Consider the following 21,148-nt stretch of genomic DNA (forward strand, 5'->3'; position numbering starts at 1 on the left):
TCTGCAGCTGTCCCTCATACTGAACATGCATGTAGCGGCAGTGGAGAAAAGAACACCCTTCTTTTTTCATCAATTTTAACCCTTATGTACAAAAATAGCTCAAGCTCATACGTTGAAAAGTTACTGCTTGGTTCAGATCTGAAGTACTGCCATGGAAATCAGCTATTTATTGGGTCATTACAGCCCCTTAATAAGTTTTGGTTTATACAATACTATTGCAGGTGTAGCTGTATGCTACAGCTGCAATAGTAGCAGTAGGTTAAAAATTTAACCTATTTCTAAATCTCAAGTCCTTTGAAGCCTCTATCGGGTTTTCTTCCAGAATCTACTTCGTATTTAGCTCTAACCATCTTTCCATCATGGCCAGTTTACCCTGTTGAAGAAAAGCAACTGCAAAGCTTGAAGCTGCCACCTCTATGTCTTTCCACTGGCATGTTGTGATTAGACTAATGTGCCATTTCACTTTTCGATGTGACTTGTTCAAACTTACGATATTGTTTTACAAGCTAGCCCTGCTTTAAACCTCTCCAAAATGCTGCACCTGATGGGTCCGGTGTGTTCCTTGATCTTCTTGATGCTGTTTGTTCACTGCCAATCCTCTGAGGATCTAATCTATTTATGCTGAGAATAAATTACACAAAGTCGAACTCTTCCGTAGAGTTGTCTACGGAAGAGGATTAGGGCCACCGAAAAAAATAAAATAAAATAATTCTGAGATTAAAGTCAGAATTCTGACTTTAAAGTCAGAATTATTTTTTAAATTTTTTCCGTGGCCCTAATCCTCTTCCGTAGTTTGTCAGTTAGATGGGTGCGCTAGATTTTATGTAGTGCAAATAAATAAAGTCTCCAAATAAATGAAAGCAAAATTTTTATTTGTTAAAAATCTTGATGTTTTGAATTATTTTGCTTCACACACACCCTTAGCACTGATCTACTAGATAAAGTACTGGCAAAATCCAATGAGGTTTATGGCTGTAAAGTGGCAAAATATGAAAAAATTCAAGGTTCACAAGGGCTTTAGTAAAGAAATGCATACATTATAGATTAATGACTGATGTCCTGCTGTGTATTGCAATGAATAAGCTATTGTAACCTATGCAGACAGCAGGTATTACTTTAAATAGGCACATTTCTGGTAAGACTACAAGATTTCAGTTTACTGCAGCCCATGCCCTTGACATCCTGGAGAAAAAGAGTCCCCCTCCCAGTCCCACCTGCCACCACAGTTCTCACTATATAATTTGCACTTTGTCCATTGGTTGTGGGGTTCGACTGCCATGTTGGGCAACGGTTAAACTGTGGGGGGAAAATGTTTGGCCTATCGACTGTCATTTGTTTGCGTAGGCCTGAGAGCACCAGTACTACACCACTAGCACGTTACCCTAACCACTCTGCTGCACAACCCAACTGTAAAAATAGATAGGAAAAGATCGCCCTAGATATGCACGCGCATTCACGTGCAGACACATATAAGACGTAAGATGCGCACACGTTCAGGTGTTGGTGTGTGGCCTTTGTGGGGGGCAACCTCACTCAGGGAAAAGAAATGAGACAAAGAGATATGAAACCACAAATAGTACATTTAACTGTCATTTAGTGAGCATCAATCCAGCAAACTTCTTTTTTGCTCAGCGCTGCGACTGTTTACATACTGACCCTCTTTGACCTCTCCTTCAATAGTGAAGCTGCAGTTATTGCTCACCTCCACCAGGTGGCATTAGATTCTTGAAGAAGTCAAAATGCTCATTTCCCCCACAGTATCTGACAGGCCTGCTTTATTTTATAAAATAAATTCAGCTTGCTAAATGTGAAATATTGCATATTTGAAAGCTACTACAACACAAAAAAATTGGTTAAAATGTTGTATTTTCCCAATTGTATTGTTTTTTTGTAAAAATATAAAGTGACAAAGGATCAAGACAAGCCTTTCCCATTGAAACCACACTATTTACAGTCTAGAAACTGGGCAATAAACTATGATTAACCAAGGTTTATATTTAAATGTCATTTTTATAGTTTGTACTAATTTTGATGAGAGCCTAGGAGAGAATAATACTAATAAAGTAAAACAAAGGTTGCTGTAAATCTATGAAAACAAATACTTACAATAAGGGTTTGCCTGATCACAAAGCCTTCAGCGTTCACACACTGTAAACCACTGTAAACCAATCCTCCCAGTGCTTGTGTTGTACAAAAGCACCATTATCACAGTGCCGGAAAGACTCTCTAAGATTTTTTAGAGATTTAGGTCAGTTTGCTCACTGTGCCTTTTAAAAATGTGATTCCCTCAAACATGAAAGTCATTTCCAGTCAATTTTACTTATCTCTTTTAGTAGGTGATAACTGTAAAAGTTTAATTAAACTAAACAGCACTCTGAAAGGTTTATAGACATGATGCTCCTCCTCCTTTAGTCTTCCTTTCCTCAGGTGAATTGAAAGTACATTGTGTAATCCTGAAGTGTGCACCTGGAAGGACACAACAAAGGCGCGGTGAACATGATGCTGAGAGAAGTGAATAGAAAATGATTTGTATTATGCAAATGGAGATTCAGGATTCTTATGAAAACAATCGCGTTAATTTTTCTCTGTGGTTACTGGAGCGCAGTGAATCACAGTTCAGCCATGTCGTGATGCCAGAGAGTAACAAGGAATTTAGCAAACAGTCCAGGTAAAGGCTTATAATTCTTTGACTCTTGTAGGTTTTTTGACATTATCTGTCTTGTGAAACAAAGTTACAAAATAACAGATGTAAAAATGGATTCTGGTAGTAATTCTACATTTTTCATGTAAATAATTCACAAACTCTGTGCTGACTAACTTCGCTCTAGTTTGCAGGTTATATTTTAATGCCTGAATCTGAGCTGCTCATGTCTCACACTTCTTTCAAAATTTTAAAGGTCAGTTTGACTGAGAAGGCTGCTGCATTCCTCTGACGTCCTGCACAAAGGAGGCAAGCACAGGTTAGCGTTTAGTTCTCCATAGTAACATTTTGTTTTTGTTTTTTCAGTAGTCATTTAGAGTGCTACAGTGACTGCTGGAAGGGGAATCAGTAGCATCAATCTTCTTCTTAATATGTTGTAGTATAAGTAATAATATTATTAAACACATGCAATGAGGCACAAAACTGCAAAAGCTTCTCAGATCATCCCATTAATCAGTTTTCTACTTAACCAGAGCACAGTAAAGGTCAGACTCTGCAGAGCAGGATGTCCAAAGAAGATGTCGAATCTGGTATGTGTAGTTTGATATTGAATCCTCACTTTCTTCATTTTACACTAACCTTTGATTGTTTCTTTTTTCTATTATATTTATTATAATATAATCAGAACAGAGTAAAGTGAAGCATTGTGCATTTGCCATGAAACGTCAGTGTGAGTTTATCCAGAGTACTTGAATTGTTTACTTATGAGGGATCATCTTTCTGCAGCATATATTTGCACATCAGCCGTTCCTTTATGAAACCAAAGTCTGCGTTCCTTTGAGACCTTTATTGCGCGTGTGTTTTAAAAGTTTCTTGAAACATATCTTCATGCAAATGATTATACAAAACTATTTGCATGCATTATCAATATATAATACATGCTTATAAACATCAAGCTTTAAGGGGCTGTTTGGAAGAAAGGTTTCTAAGCTGAAAAAAACTCCATCCATCAGGCCTCACATGGGAGGTGAAGGCAAACAGCCGTCACTATCACAAACACAAACAGAGGAAATCTTTCCTGTGCTTCACCTGGGGACGATACTCGGTAAGTCTCAGCGTCCACAAAGCCACGAGAAATGTTGTCCCACGTCTTCTGAATCAAGTTCCTTGCTGTCTAACCCCATGTTGCTCTTCCTTATTGTTGCCAGGACAATGTGGTGCGCAGCCACAAGTACTCCCTCCTGACTTTCCTCCCCCTGACGCTATTTGAGCAGTTCCAGCGAGCTGCTAATATCTACTTCCTCCTCATGGTGGTGTTGCAGGTCAGATGAAAACCTCTGCTGTCCCCTCTCTCTCCATTTTGAATCTAAATGAAGCATTCTGCTGTAAGCTGGGCTTCAGACTTGAATAGATGTTAATATATATATGTATTACAGAGTCCTTTGCAAAAGTGCCTAAACGCCTTCAAGTTGTCCACGCTTTGTCATGTTACAATTACAAACCTTATAGTATTTTATTTTTACATTTTGTGAGATCACCATAAAATAGTTCATAACTGTGATGTAATACATGGATTTTAAATTGTTTAGTGAAAAATAATCTTATAGTCTATGAATCAACTCTAGCTCTCCAAACAATAATTAGAGGAGTGTATTTTTTTTTTACTTTACATAATGTTTTCCATAATGTCTATAAGGTTCTGTTTTGGTGTCGCCTTCTTTGACACGCAGGTTTCACAGGTCTTTGGGTTCTTTTGAGATTCGGAAACCAAATATTGTTACACTTTCACTTAGAAGTAACTGATTTTTTTCCTCCATAGAATCAAAGCAAAATACATTAAGATTAGAGTTAGTAAAATCACAAATTATGGTAACGCTAAAGTGGAGTCAATGCTTTTATAATTCTCTATATGCAGCATCTGTAATGTGTTTTGCCTAAAAAGGAGGGTAAATATTTGCTTTTTACTATTTGTTTTGTGTGTTCTAATAGTTACAACAGCATTGTATGTATGTATGTAGTTTTTTTTTTTTTTTTTTACTTTTTTAAATCTCTGCTCTATGGCTGTTTCCAGTGTGTCCCTGCCATCTCCTCCATACCTTGGTACATCACCATCATCCCACTCTTGGTTGTGCTCTCTGTGAGAGGATTCAAAGATTTAGCCGGTGACCTGGTGAGATGACCAATCTCATACAAGCTGATTGTTTCTGGTAAAATGAAAAAAAGAAACGAATGCTAGGGGCAGAGAAAAACACGTTACAGTAGTCACGACCAGCCTCATGCATTTAGCCTCTTGATACTCAAGCTTGTGTGTCCTCCCTTTTCTCTCCTTCATTGTCCTCACTGACTCCTTGTCCTCTCCTCATTGACAAAAGCAGTCATCCTCATGGCATTAATTTTCTTTCCTATCATTAAAGCTTTTTCTTTTAAATGCAGGCGTGATGTTTTGCATGGAGAATTCTCTAGTTAAGTGCATCACTGAGTTACGGTCGTTAACAGCTCTGGGTGAAACGCTTGCTTGACCCCTCTTTATTGACTAATCATTTAGTGGAGGGTGTAAATCTCCCAGCTGGTGTCACTGTAGAGCCTCGTAATGGCATCTCTCCTTTCTCCTTCCTCCTGTTCAGCCTTTCATGGCCGCCCACATTCCCTCTCACTTGCTCCTTGTCTGTCACTCTGAACTCCTGTACTTGCCACCAGTGTCCAGCTCGGCTCTAATGCTCTTTTCCAATCTTCCCACCTGCCGGTGTCTGTGTCTCCACCACGGTGCAGGCAAGGCGACGCTGTGACTCGGAGATTAACTCCCGACCCTGTGACGTACTCATCTCCCAGAGGTGAGGACAAAGGCAGTGGGTTATTCTCACAGGAGTCAGTGCAGCATCACGGTTGAAACAGTCCACTAATGAATCTCTAATGAAGTGTAAATGAGTGAATCCCTAAATGGTTCCTTCATGAATCAAAGAGGGGCAAAAACGCAAAGCAACCTCCGAGAAAATCAGAGGGCCGCGACAAACATGTTCTCCTTCAGTGAAGATTTTACCTTCACTCCCGTTAGGCAAACAAACTAAATTCAAATTAATTTTAGGCCTTTAAGGATGAATCTGAACCCTTCATTTTTGACGAGAAATGATAATGAACAATAATTGTGACCAAAAGAGAAACCAGGAACCTGCTCCAGAATGAACTTTTTCAAGCACAACTGAAATACATTTTGTATTAATTAATTGTTCAAAGCCCAACATAGCATTCAAGACCTTGATGAGTGTGTGTAACCAGAATGTATCTTTGCTGCAGGCTGTGTCTGACAGGGTGAGATTTTAAGCGATGTGTCTTCTTTTGAGAGAATTTAGACAGTAAGATTAATTATGTGTCCAAGTGTGATCTAAAACTTTGGTTGAATGCAACATAAACAGAAACTTTATTTGTTGTTTATACATTTGCACCCCATAGGGTAATGCTACATGAATAAACAATCCAAAATAATAATAATAATAATAATAATAATAATAATAATAATAATAATAATAATAAATCCCTTTAAGAATTATAAACTTAATGTTCTTAGAATTAAAAGTAGAAAGTTTTGATGAGCTTAATAAATATTTATTTGGCTAATTCCTATTTTAATATGCAGCATAGCTTTGTAATTACACACAAAAAAAATGTTTGTACATCCATCCACCACACATCCATCAAATTACACACATGTGCGCAAAAGACAAATGTATATAAAATTCAACTTTTAAAATATATAATCTAATGCATATATACATAGTTAAATACAGAATGTATTTTATTTTATTTTTCTTACAGTTTTATGACAGCACAGTGGAAAGATCTGTGTGTTGGAGATGTGTTGAGGATCCGCAGAGACCAAATCATTCCTGTGAGTCAATGAATTAATAAAAAATAACTGAAATATAATACCACCTTTATTCAAAAAGCATTTCATTTGCTTTTGAAGATAGAATAACAAAAAGCAAGCAAGTGTGGTAATTTTATGCAACTGCATTTTAAGTTGTGTTCAGAGTTTTCTGCTACCAAACACTCCTATTTGCTTTAAAACATATGTACATTTCTATCTTTCCTCCCAGGCTGATCTTCTTCTGCTTTCCAGTTCTGAGCCTCATAGCTTGTGTTATGTGGAGACCGCTGATATTGATGGGTAACAAAACGTAGAAAAACCAATAAATCTGTTTGCTAAAGCCGCTGAGTGACTGTGAAAAATGTTCTGACTTTCAACTTTTCAAACCCCATACTAAAATGTTTACAGTTAAAGTATGTTTTTTCGAGTAAACAAAATAACAGCTTTTCACGTGATACTCGGTACACATAAATCTAGACTACCCTGTCAAAAATGAAAAGTATAACATAAATGTTTGCAAGTGAGAAACAAGCGAGAGAATAGTAGATAGAACTTCCAAATTTTGGGACTCCCACTAATGATGTTTGAAAGTGTTTAAATAAATACACTTTATTTAAACAGTGTATTTAAATAAAGTTTAAATTAGTCTAAATAAAATCTAATTTTATTTCGATTTTATTAAAATCTAAATAAAATTAGATTTTATTGGAAAAGTATAATCTCGCTGAAAATTTGCTGCAGTTTTCAAAGCGAGTTTTGGAGATTTATTTTACTCGCCTTACAAGCCTCTTCACTTTCAGTGATGCAAAAGTCCAGCTTCCCCTATTTTAGCTCAGAAGGTTGAAGCTTACAGATTTAACAAATAAATCCCCTACATTATTTAAAAGACTGCATGATTTTATTTTTAAATAACTATCTTTTTCTTCTTTAAGTGAGACCAACCTTAAATACCGGCAGGCGCTGGGTGCAACACATAATGAGCTGACCTCTCACCCTTCAGAGGAGGCCCTTGGAGCCTTTAATGGTAAATAAATGTCCTCTCTTCTAACTAACTGTTGTTCTCTTTTGAAAGAAGAGTGCAATTTAATCGGTGAACTTTTAATTCTATAGGTGTTGTGCAATGCGAGGAACCCAACAATCGCCTGTACACTTTCAGAGGTCAGCTACAATGGCAAGGAGAGTGCTTCCTCCTGGAAAACGAACATATCCTCCTGAGGGGAACTGTCCTACGCAACACAGACTTTGCCTACGGCCTGACGATATACACCGGTAGAGTTCAGTATTAAGTCTAAAAGAACAGATACAGTGTTGGTAAAGGTGCGCATTCACTCACCTTGGAATGAATGTCATATTAAATGTGGGTCTTTAAAGACACCCTTGAGCCTCTCCTTTCTTTTCAAGGTGAAGTGATGGTCACACAAACACCTTCGATGATTTTTAAAAGCGGAACTGGGTGCACCAATTTGACTTTGCTGCAATATGTAACTTTATCCAAAATATGTTTTTTCCATATTTGTTAAAACCGTCATGATGTCGTGACAGTATGATATAAGACAGGTAATCTGTGAAAGGATCAAGCTCCCCAACTTCCTCCCAGAGCTACTATTGCCTTCTGAAGAAATGCACTGCCTCCATCAAAAACAACCAATCAAAGCTGGGAGGGGGGGTTCAGTGATGTCATTCAATTCTGTTTAAGGTGCTAATGACAGAGAAGCAACAGTTTATCTGCCATTATCTGTAGCTGTGCTAACTAGCCTTAGCATTTGTGCCAGGCTATGTTGTATTGAACCAGTTGTAGTTTAGCAAAAAGCAAGGGAGAGGGGTTGAGCATGAGCCTGACTGACAGTGCTAAGACCCTCCTCCTGACTCTGATTGGTCATTTCTGACTGAGTAGCGTATTTCTGCAGTTAGTACTGGGAGCTCAAGGAGAAGGCAGATAAGCTACATTTTTTATTTATTTATTTTTTTACAGATTATCTGTCTCATACTTTAACAAAAATGTAAAACACATTTTTTAAATAAACCTTAAATGCTGCAGCTTTAAAGACTTAGATTTATTAATATAATAATTAATATTATAATATTAATATTTATGAAACAGACTTCAGCTGTTGTCAAACTGATCAGTTTCTTTCAGACTAACTTGTACTGTGGTTTTATACTTACTTCAGTGAATAATTGTATTACATAGAACAGAGTGTGCTTCCAATTATGACACTAAATGCTTAACTCTTGCAGCTTTGTCTTTAAAATATGAAGTTCTAAAGTCTGGGAGATTACACTCTCCCCTGTCCTCTAAGTGACTATTGATCAGGTATTGCTTGGCCAGGCAGAGCTGTTGCATGACGCCAATCCATTGCAGTTAAAGGGATCAGTCACATTTCTTTAAAAGATGGCCATTATACCAGCAAGCAAAAACTGCCTATTGGTGTACCCTAAGTTTAGCCTGATCAGAAATCTAACGTCGTGTTATATTAGTTACAAGTGTTCTGGCCTTGAACGGTCGTATCAATTTTTCAAATGAAATCCAGTGTCTTTAAACACTTTAGTTGAGTCTGAGAGAACATCTCTGGAAAGCATAATGCTATACCTTATTGATCTGTGTGAGATAACTTCTCTCTTCACTCGACCTTCGCATTGGGGTCACACGTCCCCGTAGGACTAAAGGGATTCAGCATGTTGCTCAAGGGTACATCAGCAGAGTCTTGCATTGCAAGGTCTTGAACTCTAACCCTGCGACTGCAGAGTGGTCTTCTGCATCGTGTTGTAAAGGTAGCAGATGACAGTTGTGGTTTTGTTTTGTTTGTTTTTTTCCACGCCAGGCACAGACACAAAAATCCTGAGAAACTGCGGGAAACTGAGAGTAAAAAGAACTCAACTGGAGGAAGTTTTCAACAAAGTGGTAATTGGGGTGAGTTCATGAAGGACAGCGGGAAGACAAGCAAGAAGCAACTTGTGGCGTTCTTATAAATGTTGTTTGTCTTTGTTCTGGTTCATTAGATTGTCCTGTCGGTTCTGCTGGCTGCTGTGCTCCTTGCCATCGGTGCAGGCGTGTCTTCATATCAGGCCATAACCAAAACATCGTTCCTGTCTGCTCTGGTGATTGATGGCAAACCAGCTTACAATGGATTCCTCGTCTACTGGAGTTACATCATCCTTCTCAGCCCGGCCATGCCCATTGCGCTCTACATCACGTTAGTAACATTTGGATCACTGGAATATTTAGTAGAACGCCAGTTTTGTAAGCATCAATGTATAGAGAAGAATAATGATAAGATGTCAATACAGTTGAAATAAGAAAAGTGTAGTTTTTAATATATTTTCCTGGGTTAAACGAAGACTACTAAGGAAGAGAATTAGGGCCATTGGAAAGAAAAATCTGACTCTACTTTCAGAATTGTGACTTTCATCTCTAAACTTTAATCTTTAAATTTGAATGTCCTGAGATCAAAAGTAAAAATTCTGAGAAGAGAGTCAGTCGCCCAAATCCTAAAACATTGTAAAAAAGAAAAAATCTATAAAAGCTGTCCATGGTTTGAAAGGTTGTCTTCTCAATCTAAAAGATTTACTGCATAAATTGTTAAAGCTTTTCTACGTGTGCTTTGGTAACTTTCACTCTGGTCTCTGTGTTTTTCTTTCTGTAGTGAAGCTCTTCTAGATATTTCTCTCTTGGTGGCCATTATGGTTACAATGTGACAAACAGTGATCAGAAATGACTTGGAGATGTTTTGGATAGTTTCTTTGACTCTTTTTCTAACTACCTTTACTTGCATATCCTAAGGTACACACAACAATCCCAATCTACCTGCCAGTTTGTTTGTTTCCCTTAAGTAGACTGGTTGGCAAAGAAAAAAGCTTGAAGGCAGCTCATGGTTTGAACCATGACTATGATGAATTGATTAATAATCTCCTTAGTGGTACCAACAAATCAAATCTATTATTTCTTTTAGGTATTTTATTTGTCTTTTTTTTATCTAGGCTTAAAGGTTTTATAAATAAATATTTGCTTTGAACCGAAACATTTTCCAGAGAGTTGTTTGGCCAACAAATTTGCCCCTGTGACTTACATGTTTCTGTTTATTTTTTTATAATTTCTTTGGCTTTAGAAGTCTTTGTTTATTAGAAACTTTATAGGCAAAAGAACAGAGCGTAAGCCACACCTGGAACTATATCTTCCCTGAGCCACATGGCGCCAACATAAACAATTTCTAATGAGTTTATTTACTCTATATGTGTGTCTTCAGGTTTGAGTTGATACACACAATTCACAGCAAGTTTATTGGCTGGGATTTGGAGATGTATTGGCAACAGACAGACAAACCTGCAGAAGCCAGGAATACCTCTCTGAGTGAGGAGCTCGGCCAAGTAGGTTACCTGCTGAGTGACAAAACTGGCACGTTAACCCAGAATCGCCTGCTCCTCAGACAATGCTGCATCGCCGGAGAAGTCTACGGTAAATATGACGAGCTTTCTGGTATTGGTTCACAGGTTGCAGATTACTCTGCATTATGTGTCAAAATCAAATTTTTTATTTTATGTTTCAGTTTAGGGCTCTCAGCATTGTGACATGTCTAAATCAAAAAGATGTTTCAAAAACGTTCCTGCTAGACTGGTTTATATTTTGAAATGTACAAAGACAGTCAGGTTTTGGGTTAGTAATCACCAAGTGAAATAAAAAAAAAAAAAAAAATTAACATTTGAAGACAGTTTCAGATTTTGTGTAAGGAAGTTTTAAAATTTTCCCAGAGACTTTAATGAGCAACTCTGGGTAGATACAACATTTATGTAAACACACTTCCATTCTCCTAAAGAGACAACCAGTGAGAGATGTAACATGTTTCAATGCAAAACATCTTCTAACCATTTAACAGTCACTTTAACCATATATGTATGGCCAATTACTTGTTAGAGTCTTATAAGCTAGTATGTGTGTTTATCTATCAGTTCTTGGCCGAGACATTAATCTATTTTCCTTTTTTTTATCTCTCTTTTTAACCAGCATTTTAAAAAGAATATTACATATTTAGTTAACGAGATTTTTAATGTGCCGTTTAATAGTCAGGTAAACAGAAAATGTTTTCCACTCCAACAGGTGACGCTTCAGTCAGTGCAGAGGATGTAAAGGTACAGTACACACTAAGATACAGTTTCAGTCTCCATTTGACTAAAACATTGGTTGGGCAGGAAAAATAAAAAGCAAGCAAGCTTTGCATTTGTCTCTACATGAGCTAGTAAATAAAATTCAGGTTTCGTAAGTCCAATATTTAAACTGAGGATCAAGCAGAGGTGTCCAACTTCAATCCTTGAGGGCTGATGTCCCGCAACTTTTAGATGTCTCCCTGGTCCAACACACCTAAATCGAATGGCTGAGTTTCAGCAAAGTACTGCTGAGTCCTTCTAACGATCAAGCTATTTGATTCAGGTGTGTTGAAGCAGAAACACAAGTGAAAGTAGGAGGAGCAGTGGAGTTTGACTCTCCTGATCTATAGAGATTATCCAGAGAGGAGTTCTCAAAGGTCCCTCTCTCTGCAGTTTTTAGAGATGTCCTTCTCTCTGATTAGAGCAAAATTGAAATGTTTAGGCTGAAAGGATGCGGCTGAGCAACGTGGATTTACACACCTGCAGTTACATCAGATTTGTCAGGAGGAATGAACCAAACTTTCAGGAAAGTACTGGGAGACGCTTGTGAAAGGACACAAATAACAAAGATCTAAGTCATGCATTTTACAAGGCAATTTTACCAAATACTAAAAAAAAGTATGTACAATTTTGACTTTAAACTAAGAGTTAAAAAAAATACAGAAATGATCTTTCTCATTATTCTGGAATTATCAAGTAGAAATGATCTTGTTGGTCTGAACTGAAAGGGTTTAATCTGATTCAGTGTCAATGACAAATATGTCCTTTTATACAGTGTAAATAAATGACTTCAAAGATTTAATCCACTTGATTACAAGGTATTCTGTAACATCTACACAGTCCTTTTACTTGCTCATTTTCCCAATTTTGTTTCTCAGCCCATGGATCTGAGCTGGAACCCGTTCTCCAGTGGTGGCCTGCGCATGTTCTCTCCCACACTAGTGGAGACGCTCAGAGGACAGCGGTGTCCAGTCACCACACAGTTCCTGTCTGCGCTGGCTCTGTGTCACACCGTCATGGCAGAGTGGAAGGAAGGTGAGCTTTCTTGCTTGTGCTGATTCATTTCTACATATATCAATTCTCATTCTCAGGTAGACATAAAAACCATGCTGTTAGTCATCAGACTTGAAGCAACACCTGTCTTCCTGTGGGTTCTTTAGAAACTACGTGACTTTAGTGATTCATGACTTTTACTTCCTGTCACTTCTCAGTTACTTCCTAGATATCATGACACGTCTTGTGTAATGCAGAACTGATGGCTTGAAGCAAGAAGTTTATGGGCTCATTTTGATTGGAGTTTGCGTGTTCTTCATTTGTATGTACGGATTTGCTTCCAGGTACCCCAGTGTCCAGTCCAAAAACAGGACTTTTTGGTGAATTGATCTGTTTAAATTGCCCTTAAGTTATGTGTACCTGGTGGCTTGTCATGTGTCTCTGTGCTGTCCTGTGACTGACTGTCCAGGGTGAACTCTGCCGTTCCCCTGAGACCCAGCAAGGATAAGCAGGTTTAGACGATGAATAGATAGATAGATGTAATGAGTTCTCACACTTTCAATAATGAATTTTAAAAGGTTTATGTGGTAAGTGGAAAAATTACAATAATCTGTACTATGAAATCATTCCCAGATTTTTTTGCAGAGACCGATGCTTATAGGTTTACTTTGTGTGTTGGCCATATTTTCCCAGGATCCCTGGTTTACCAGGCTGCATCACCAGATGAAGAAACTCTTGTTGGGGCTGCCAGGGAGCTTGGCTGGGTGTTTCTTTCCAGAACAAGAGATTTTGTTGTTGTTTCAGAGCTGGGTGCCACTCGCCAGTATCAGCTGCTGGCACTGTTGGACTTTACCAGCAAAAGGAGGCGGATGTCTGTCCTAGGTAGGAGCAGAATTATTTTTTTTTTTTGAGATTCTGAATCTAATAAAATACAAATTTTGCCTAAGTAAAAACATGCTTTATTTCTTTTTTTATTTTTATTTTCTGTAGTACGTGACCCAGAGGGTGGGTTGAAACTTTACTGTAAAGGAGCAGATGTAGTAATACTGGAGAGACTTCAGAAGAACTGTCCACATCAGGAAAGCATTGAAATAGCATTAGAGGTGAAGCAGTTTAATTTTGTTATTAATTTGACCCGTTCTTGTCTTGAGTCAATCCTTGAAGTGAGCTACTTTCCATTTTATTGCACAAGAACCACAAACACCATTGGGTCTTATTAGGACTTCAAGAGACAAATAAAGCAGTTTATAGTTGTGAGGTTAAATGGCAATTAATATGAAATGAAAAATATGATGCAAGCTTCTCTGTATTTAAATCTATCGAAATGTCTCTGAGTCTGCTAAAGAAGAGCTTCCTCACAGCATGATGCTGTCACTACCATGTTTCACAGTGGAAAAGGCAACAAAGATCTGCTTCCACATTAACCAGCTGCTTTTTGCTTGGCCTGCAGCAGTTTATGAGACGACCTGTCCCCGTTTACTGCTCAAGAATCCATCATAACTAGTTGTGGTTAGACCTTTGACCTGAGCATAAGGAGAGCTCCCCTGAGCTAATATAACCTCCATGCCATGTAGGAGCTGCACTTAACACAGGAAGCCTCTTTTGCTGCCTCACAGATACCATTTTGAAAGTAGGCCATTGAGTTCAATCATGGGCTTAGATCATCAGAGTACCTTCACCTACACGTTTGCCGTCTCCCATACACGACTTGTGGTAAACTGCAAATAAGACTTCTTATGGCTTTCTTTCAAACGCAGCTTTCTTTCTTCAATTCTCCCATGACATATCAGTTTTTCAAAGTTGCCTGATGGTGTCTAAGCCCATTTAAAATTCCCCATGACTTCCTCCCTGCCTGTGAACTCCTAGTTCCTCACAACGCTGCTTGTTCACTAATGCTTTCTAACATCTGAGGCGTTCACAGAAGAGCTAGATTTGTACTGAGATTAAACAATATGTATTGGCGTTCTTTTTAAAAAAAAAAAACTTAATCAGATTCCTTCTACTTCACTGTTATACGGGTCTCAATGTTCTATCACATACGTTTCCAGTAATAAAAAAAAAAAAGTAAAAAGTAATCAAGTTAATGGGTGAAGTGTTACATTATGTTGAATACTTCAACAGGTATAAACTCTTTGGTAAGGTTCTGTACAGAGTAAAGACTGACAAAATATTAGTATTTAGTGACGAGTCAGATTTTTTTCTGCCTGTATTTCTTTTTCGTCACGTCGGTTCTTGCCTGAAATGTTGCTTCACAACTGAAGTGCAGCTTGTTGTAAAACCTTATTAACTCATCTTCTGTCAGCTGTTTGCTGAGGCCTGTCTGAGGACGCTGTGTGTTGCGGTTCGATCTGTTCCTGAGGCATTGTGGGAGCAGTGGAGTAGGACTCTGGCCCTGTCTGCTGCCATGGCGACCTGCGAGCGTGACACCGTGCTGGAGAAGCTGTACGATGAGATGGAGACAGATCTGCTGGTGCTGCTTTGTCTCTTTCCATTTGAAAACATGTTATTGATCTAACCAGCAATGATAGCTTGACTTTTTATTATTATAAGCAATTTCTGCAATGTTTTTCAAGAAAGAAACTTTGTCTTGTAGCATTTAAACTATTATTTTGAAATCCACCGTAAATAATATCTAAAATTGCTTAAACATAACCAATGTTGTAGCTTCTGGGGGTGACGGCAATTGAGGACCGGCTCCAGGAGGGAGTTCCTGAGACAATCTCTCTTCTTCAAGAGGCTGGGATTAGAGTATGGGTGCTGACTGGAGACAAAAAAGGTATTGGGAAAATTCATGAATGAAGAAAAAGAGAAATAATAGTTGATCATTCTTTTTTTTTTTTTTTTGCTCTTCTACTGCTTGTGCCTTTAGAAACTGCAGTGAACATTGGGTACTCTTGCAAGCTACTGCACCCTGAAAGCCGATTACTGGAGTGGCAGGAACTCAGGTCTGCGTTCATACACGAAATATAAAATAAAAGCAAATAGCCCAGGAACACTCACACGCACATGTTCTTGATATCCCATTGATCATTGCTTGTTTTGCTCACGCAGGGAGATTCTCCAGTCTGCAGACCCACAGGTCAGCTTCTTCAAAGCCAAGCAGACAGAGCTGTGGGCTACACACAAGGAGATGGCAAGAGCAAAAACTTCTGTGGTCCTCACCGGATCTGAACTGGTAAACTGCAGCCTACACAGTAAATAAAAAACATATAATATTTTCATAGATCAGGGTTTTTTCTGTGATTCTCTATTGAAAATGTGCATTGTTTTAGATATGTGGGGTTTAAAGGCATGGAGAACTCGATACACGTAGTTTACTTTGTACTTATTTCAAAGGGAATTTGGAAATGTTCAAAATCCAACACAAGTGTATAATTTTGCACTTGCCAGAACTTGTACTCATTTCACACCAACCAAAATGAACAACAATTTTAAGGTCTTCCTTGATCTAACCATTGTAATTAAAGAAAAACCATTGGATAAAAAATGTGATATCCGGAACACAATATCGAAAAGTCAAGAAAAAATACATCAAGCACATTGTGGAATCAGCTGGTGAGTGGGTCAAACTTGTGGTCAGAAGTGGTTATCCTGCAATCCGAAGGTTGCTGGTTTGATTCCAGCTTCTTCCTCTTGCATGCATCTTATAAAAAGAATCTAATATTTGCAAGTTGCCAAATATGTTGACTCATAAAAATGTCCCTTTCTCACTATTTGTAGTTAAAACTTTAATGAAACACTAATCTAAAACACATTTGCAAGTTTGTGGTGAACTCAGAAAACCTTTTTATCCCCTGATTGCTGTTCTCCACCAGCCTGAGCAGCCCCCCTCTTTCCCACAGCAGCTCTGCTGGAATTTGATATTCAAAAAGCATTTTTATTGGCTGCAACATTGGTGACTTTTCCTGAATACAAAATGAGACATTGTCCAACCTTTGCTTTTACTACCGAACGTACCTATAAAAACCTTTTTTAGTGCTTTAGCCAAGTTTTTATGTCAAAGTCAGTTTCTAAGCTGCTTGATTGTGTCTGTCCCCAGGCAGAGTTTGAGGAGAGACCAGAGTGGGGGGCCTCCTTCATGAGCCTGGCAGAGCAGTGTCAGTCAGTGCTGTGCTGCAGAGTGACGCCTGCTCAGAAAGCTGAGATTGTGGAGTTGGTCAGGAAGCACACTGCCTCGATCACCATGTCCATTGGTGATGGAGCCAATGATGTTAACATGATCAAGAGTAAGTCTTTATCAGCAGTAGCAGATAGTTGTTAATGGGGGTAAAAACTGCACTCATTTTGCTGTGTTCATTTTACTATGTTTTCCACATCGTTCCATCAACACCAGCGGCTCACATTGGAGTGGGGCTGGCTGGCAGGGAGGGAGGTCAGGCCGTCCACAACGCAGACTTTGCGGTGTCCCAGTTTAGATTTTTGCAAAGACTGCTGCTGGTCCACGGTCGCTGGTCCTATCGCCGCATCTCCCTCTTCCTGTGCTACTTTCTGTTTAAGACCTGTGGTTTTGCTCTTGTGCACATTTGGTTTGGGATCCTTAATGGCTTCAGTGCTCAGGTTTGGAACACACTCACAAAGCCGTATGACATTATGCCTCATGATGGAGAGACCAACCATAATTTCCCCACAGTCTCTGTACGAGACATGGTTCATCGCTCTCTACACTGTCTTCTACACTGCAACGCCGGTGATGTGCATGGCTTTTTTTGAACAGGTCATTCAGATAATTTTTTTCTAACCATACAATAGGATAAATATGAAAATAATTACAGCGAGCGCTGTATCTTTTTGTTTAATAGGATGTGAGTGCAGAGAGCAGCCTGAAATTGCCTGAACTGTACAAGAGTGGACAGAAGAAGGAGCTCTCCAGCCCTAGAAAGCTGATCACATATCTGCTGTATGCTGTCTACATGTCACTTGTTCTCTTTTTCATCCCATGTGGAGTTTTCTACAACACGGACTATGATTACCAGACCATGGCGGTCACTGTCTCGATGGCTGCAACCTTCGCTGTTACAATTGAGGTCAGGATTGCTTTTTGTCAAAAGTAACGGGGACCTTCTTACACTTTGTTTTGTTGCAACCACAGGTTATTTTATTTTAAATGCTATTCTTTCCGTGAAGTAAAGAACAAATTTTAAGCAGATAGAATAGCGTAGAAAGATTTAATTATTATCGTTTTTAGAAAAGAAAAATAAACTGAAAAGTGCGACAGCATAGCCAGTTTCCTTCAAATGTTACAATTGCTAAATAAAGTTCTACAGCATTCAGTTTAATCTTCTGTACCAGAATCACACACAAGTCAGGGAAGAGCTTCCTCTCCTCTTTGTCTTTTTTTTGTTTAGCAAAAAACTGTACTGATAACTTGCTGTTCATTTATTGATGGCGCGCAGACAGATCCAACACTTGCACATTTTCTGGCGGATTTTGTCTGACAAAATATCCTTTTATTCATTGTTTGTGCATGCTCTAAATACTTATACAACTAAACTCCCCTGTCTGTTAATATCTGCAGTAATGTAAAGTTATCTTTTTCCGAATTTGAATATCCCACAATAAAAATAAAATTTTAAAAAATTGTTACATCTCTTTTTCACAGGAAGCGTCTTTTTACTCTTGCCCTACACATAAATCCAGACTCATTCTTCTTTATTTCTTTCTTCTTGTCAGATTGTGATACTGACCAAATACTGGACAAAGTTCAACATTGCAGCTCTGTGCGTCTCGGTGGTTATGTTCTTCATCTGTAGCAGAATCACACACAGCACCCGCCTTTTTCAGAGCTCGCCCGCCGACTATTTCTTCCTTGGTATTTTTTATTTTCTTTCTTTTTTTCAGATTATTCTTATTACTAATTCAGTGTTTAATTATGCCTGGTGCTACCCTTAAGGTGCATCCAGAGAACAATCACATACAATGCAAAGAATAAGCTAACAAACAAAAATGCAGTTTTTCTGTAATTATTTTGATGTTTGTGGATAAATTGGTTGATTTGTTGGTATTCCAGTGGCCAGTTTTGACTGCTGTGCTTGATTTCCCCCAGGTGTGTCTGAAAAGGCCTTCATTGATCCAATGGTCTGGCTCACAGCTTTGCTCACAGCTTGGGCCGCTGTTCTGCCCTCAGTTACGTCTCACGCCTTCAGTGTCATTCTCAGCGTGCACAACAAACACAAGGTGGGACATGTTTGGGCATTTGTGAGAATACACAGCGGACCTTTCAATAGAAGATCAACAGAAATGTGTCATTTTGCAAATTCTGATTTTTATGTTCGGGCTTGTAGTTTGTTGTTCAATGTAATTTCCATATTAAAAGTAAAAAAATGTGTGAAAAAGCATAAAATAAAGACATTCATCAGAGAACACAAATATCGCTAGAAGATAATCATGTTAGAAATGGAAAAGTAGTTGTAAATCAATCTGTGGATAATTTGGCTCAGATTTTAAGAACAGATAGTTTGTACTGTGGCTAATTATTGTGGGAAATCATGAAGGAACAACATTTGGAGAGACTGGTTGTTGATTTATTGATAAAGCAACGGATGTCAGCAGACATTTTGTTCTGAGTTGATACAAAAAAACGTCAAAACTTCAGTAAGATACGTTTTCTTACCTGAGAAATTGTGCTCACAAACACCCACGGTCTCTTGATGCTCCTGCTGCTTACTCACTACTGTTCAAATGATCTTGTAAGCTGTGGCAAGAAGTGTGTATTCTTCCTTCACCTTCAGGCTCTTCCTTCCCTTGGCGTTATGTTTCCAACTTGACTTCAAGGAAAAAGTATTTCGAACAACAACACTACTGTCTTTGTGAACGAGGAGAAAATCTGCCTCCTTCACCTGTTTTATTTTTTTTGAATCTCACACTTTTCCTGATTTGGGGAAAGTAAAAGTTGCTAGTCTGCTTTTGAGGGTGTTGGTTAAAAAAACAATCCCTGATTTGTTTTTCTATGTATACATGCAGATACACAACTCATCCCCTCCTCCAGTGGAGCTGAGGTCAAGGTTCGCAAGAGGGTCATCTCTCCGTCGGTCATCGTACGCCATCTCTCAGGGTGCTGGACCTGGACGCCTCATTAATTCAGCGACTAGCATCCAGAGAGCAGAGATGTTAAAGGAAGAGAAAGTATCTACAAGTAAAAAGCTATGAGATATTTGAGGTCAAAGTCTAAGCAATGCTTCTGCATGGTGGTGTGCCAAAGTGCTTTCAGTCATTCTATTTCTGAGTCAGAGTAGATCCAATGTGAGATAAGAAGCTGAATGCGGCGCCCCACAGAGGGCCTGGGAACTTTGTATCTGTTACAGAAGATCTGATGCAGGCTTTGCAGGTGAACAGATATGGAACGCTGAATAACGTTTCAGTCAGGTGATTTATAATTGATTAGTGATCAGTCCAGTCTGCATTCACTCTACTGAAACATGAACGATTCGTTGCAGAGCTGTGGATAATAAGTCTTTTAGTAGAGTGCTGGTCATTCCTGTGCCATTTTGTATCTTTAAAGTTTTTTTTTTCATATTTGACCTTTTCTGCAACAAAATGGAGCTGTCGATCGCCAGACCTCATTTACTGACCATGCATCAATTCATACCTGCTGGGGTTGACAACTGATGGTTGACAGTTGCTGGACTTCATTTATTCTGGTTTGATTAGAAGTTATAATCTGCCATAAGTTAGCAGAGTAAACTGACCTGGTCGTGGATCAGAACCAAAATTAGATGGGAATAGAATGCAATACATCTTCAGTTAGTAATACAAGATTAAATAAAATCCTGCACTCTATTTTTATTACAGTTTATCTCTATCATTTATTTTATCTTTATAATTTATTTATTTATAATACTTAACTACAGCAGAAAATAGATGGGCTATGATTAAAGAATATAGAGATAAAATGGCTTGTTTGCATGTACAAAATGGGAATGGATTAAATTGGGTGTATAGAAAAGAAATCAAAGTAGAAATTGGCAAAAAGGTGAAGTGACCTGGAACCATTGCTGTAGCTCCTGGTTTGTTTGTGTTATAAAGATTAATTTAAAGTCAGATTAGCTAGCATGATGCCATTGTTTCTGCATGAGTAGTTAGTAATAGTTCCAAAGTTTATTGGAAAACATTAATATTAATTGTCTTTCACATACAACTAAATCTCTGTATTTTAAAAGGGAGTGTGGCATTTTAGTATAATTCATTTGGCCCTGTTTTACTAATAAAACTATTATAGAAAATATATGTACTTGTCTTTCAATCAATCCACGCACAAGAAATCAACAACCCCACTTTGTTTTACAATTGTTTTATTTGTTAATTTATTTCAAAACACGCAATTTACCCATATTATCCTTTTAAGATTTTTTCTTTTTCTGTAACAGTTATTACTCAGGTTTTTTACCTTCTCAAGAGTCTCAGCTAGAGTGAAACTAAAAGTCCTCCACAGGCTCTCCGGCTTCTGCAGTGGGAGGAGGATGGGAGAGAGGCTTTCTGGTCAGACGTGAGTGGGTTGCTTCCCCGTCTTTCTACGC

General features: G+C 38.4%; 1 protein-coding gene across 1 annotated transcript; it reads left to right on the forward strand.

Moving 5' to 3' along the window:
• Positions 1 to 2,525: 2,525 nt before the first annotated feature.
• On the forward strand, positions 2,526 to 20,818 carry LOC102235462 (phospholipid-transporting ATPase IC-like). The gene is made up of 29 exons (XM_014471089.2): positions 2,526 to 2,668; positions 2,898 to 2,960; positions 3,175 to 3,231; positions 3,655 to 3,746; positions 3,850 to 3,963; positions 4,713 to 4,811; positions 5,411 to 5,472; positions 6,452 to 6,524; positions 6,733 to 6,803; positions 7,436 to 7,527; positions 7,614 to 7,772; positions 9,326 to 9,414; positions 9,504 to 9,697; positions 10,748 to 10,956; positions 11,596 to 11,627; positions 12,521 to 12,677; positions 13,329 to 13,517; positions 13,626 to 13,738; positions 14,938 to 15,105; positions 15,300 to 15,411; positions 15,505 to 15,580; positions 15,687 to 15,810; positions 16,675 to 16,861; positions 16,969 to 17,192; positions 17,266 to 17,349; positions 17,435 to 17,659; positions 18,306 to 18,444; positions 18,679 to 18,809; positions 19,596 to 20,818. The coding sequence occupies exons 3-29, from the start codon at positions 3,207 to 3,209 to the stop codon at positions 19,779 to 19,781; spliced, it is 3,426 nt and encodes a 1,141-aa protein (XP_014326575.1). The 5' UTR covers positions 2,526 to 2,668; positions 2,898 to 2,960; positions 3,175 to 3,206; the 3' UTR covers positions 19,782 to 20,818.
• Positions 20,819 to 21,148: the final 330 nt, after the last annotated feature.

This window comes from Xiphophorus maculatus, chromosome 9 (genome assembly GCF_002775205.1).
Source record: "Xiphophorus maculatus strain JP 163 A chromosome 9, X_maculatus-5.0-male, whole genome shotgun sequence".
In the NCBI taxonomy this organism is placed as follows: Eukaryota; Metazoa; Chordata; class Actinopteri; order Cyprinodontiformes; family Poeciliidae; genus Xiphophorus; species Xiphophorus maculatus.